Source organism: Solanum tuberosum, unplaced genomic scaffold, assembly GCF_000226075.1.
Source record: "Solanum tuberosum cultivar DM 1-3 516 R44 unplaced genomic scaffold, SolTub_3.0 scf00309, whole genome shotgun sequence".
Taxonomy (NCBI): Eukaryota; Viridiplantae; Streptophyta; class Magnoliopsida; order Solanales; family Solanaceae; genus Solanum; species Solanum tuberosum.
Window position 1 is genome coordinate 531350 of NW_006239232.1, and position 2373 is coordinate 533722.

A 2373-nucleotide genomic window follows, 5' to 3' on the forward strand; every position below is an offset into this window, starting at 1 on the left:
TTTGGGTGGTGGGTGGTGGGCGGGGGGGGGGGGGAAGGCTTTCAAATTTCAATAATGAAAGCGTGCAAGTGCAACACTCAAATGAATTCAATAGCAAACCAAATAATAGTGATAGGTGTGCATTAAGTGGAAAAGCTATTACACCTAAAAAGCAAATGCAACTTGATATATATATCTTTTTCATTTAAAAAGTAGTACGATAGTTATTAAAATTTTATCTAAGCAGATGTAATTAAAATTTTAAATGATTGACCCCCAAAATGACAATATTTCAAACAGAGAAAGATTATGAACTTTTGGTAGTTATTTCAACTTAAAATGTGTGCTTGTCTGTTAAAAGTGTTTGTTTTCAATATAACAAAAACAACTTTTAGCGGCAATAACTAAACATTAACAAAGAGAGGTAAAGTCCTTATCGGCATCAGTTAATTGTTATTAGATTCAATATCGCTATAGATTTTAGACACATTTACAAAGAGTGTTAATTACCGTTAATTAATTGTCACTAAAGAACAATTTTTAAAAAAAACAGTTTGGTGCACAAAACATTCCGCGTTAGCCGGGACCAAGGAAGAACCGCACACCAACATAGACAGTCTACTTTAATGCAAACATTAGTAATTGCTTTAAGACTACCTTTCCTATTGTGTGAAAAAGAATAAACTATAAATTTTCCAGCAACAGTAGAGAAAAAGGCTAACTTTGAGCAGTGCTTCTGTCATCTGTCATGTGTGCCTAAAACCTAAAATTTTCAGGCTACAATACAGATAAAGGCTATTATTATGCAGAGCATGTGTGCCTAAAAGCTTTTAAAAAATCATATTTTTACGTAATTTAGGGTGTATAGTGGCAAGCACAAGGGACTCATTCTTGTTAGTGGGGTTCCCTAAAGTCAAAACAAATAGTAACTGTTTCAATTTCCTTCCAACAATTTTATAACTTCCTTCTATTGAAACAAAATGGCTCACCAAAGGTTGTAGTGTGATAATTTTCATTTCTTCGTCCTTAATAAAATATCTCTGGATCAATTTTAAGAATGAAAAAAGTCTTGTTGGAAGTATGTACTTTCTATATGAGTATCGAATACAGAATGGAAAAAATGTCTCATACTCATGAACTACACAAGAAATTTTAAATTTTCTCAAAAGAGGACCACAATTTTGTAAAAGGTTAAGCAAAAGTTTGAAACTTTATCCTCATAATAACAACTAGAGTACATGAATCACCAAGAATTTTGGAAACAAGAGAGAAAAAAATTCATGTTTTTGAACATTAAGTAATAAAAGGTAAGTGGAAATAACATACCAATAACATCACCAACTTGAAATGTTTTAGTAGCAGCCCATAGTTTGTAATCAACATTACCAATAGTTGTCCAACCAGCTGATTCTCCAACTTTATGAACAGCACAAAAACAAAGCTGCATAAAACAAGCCAAAATAAAGAAAAGCAAAGTCATTTTAGGTATGTTTTCAAGAATATAAAAGGCCATATGGATAGGTAGGTACTAAGAATTTGATTATTTTGGTTTTTTTTTGAGTAGTTATTTTTTTTTTTAGGAAGAGGAGAGAAGTGAAGAGTTTGAATGTGATCTAGCAGTTATATATATCTTAAGGAATTTAGGACTAAGGATTCTTTTTTGAAAATTAAATTTGTGCTGCTTATGATAATGATGTGTCTCTTTAATAAATAAATAAAAAAGCACCACTACAGTACTAGGAGGCAGTCGTCATGCCTTGTCAAGATTACCCAAAAAGAACAAAATAAAAAGAAGAATAAAGGAAGTGGTCCTCATCATGCCTAGAAAAGGGCATGTGTGACGCCCCAAGAAGTTGACACATTTTAAAGTCATGCGGATCTAGCCCCAAAGCAGCGGGTTCGAAACAAATTTTAGTGCTGAGTCTAAGCTAATATTCATAGAGGTAAAAGTCTCATATTGGTAAAACATAGGAGAAATGTTAAATATATAAGTAAGTTGGCCTTACTCACTAGTGGTGTGTTTTAAAGTCATACGAACCTAGACTCAAAATGAACAATATCATTAACGGGTTGAGCTGTTACAACATGTTTTTTCATATGAAAGAAAATATTTTTTTCCCCTTGGAACATAAGTTAGAATCAATAAATTATATTTTTAAAGCAAAATAGAAATTAGTTGTGTATATATAAAGAAGACTTTTATTGAAAGGTCAGGTACAAAGCATCTCGTGTATCGCGTATCGCGTATCGCGTATCAAAGAGATATAATGATAAAGGTAGACAGACTCCCTTAAAGCAAATATTAACGGTTGATTCTCAACATTACATGGAGATAATTTTATCGTTGGATTATTTTCTTAGAAAGCAACGTGGGTACATAGAATAAACATTATG

General features: G+C 32.1%; 1 protein-coding gene across 1 annotated transcript in view; it reads right to left on the minus strand.

The window, feature by feature from the left end:
* Nucleotides 1-1626, minus strand: part of LOC102591500 (mavicyanin) — a 2770-nt gene extending 1144 nt beyond the window's left edge. The window contains exon 1 of the mRNA XM_006359847.2: nucleotides 1306-1626. Coding sequence (XP_006359909.1) covers nucleotides 1306-1492 — 187 coding nt within the window. The 5' untranslated portion in view covers nucleotides 1493-1626. The remainder of the gene's footprint in view (nucleotides 1-1305) is intronic.
* Between the last annotated feature and the right edge of the window lie 747 nt (nucleotides 1627-2373).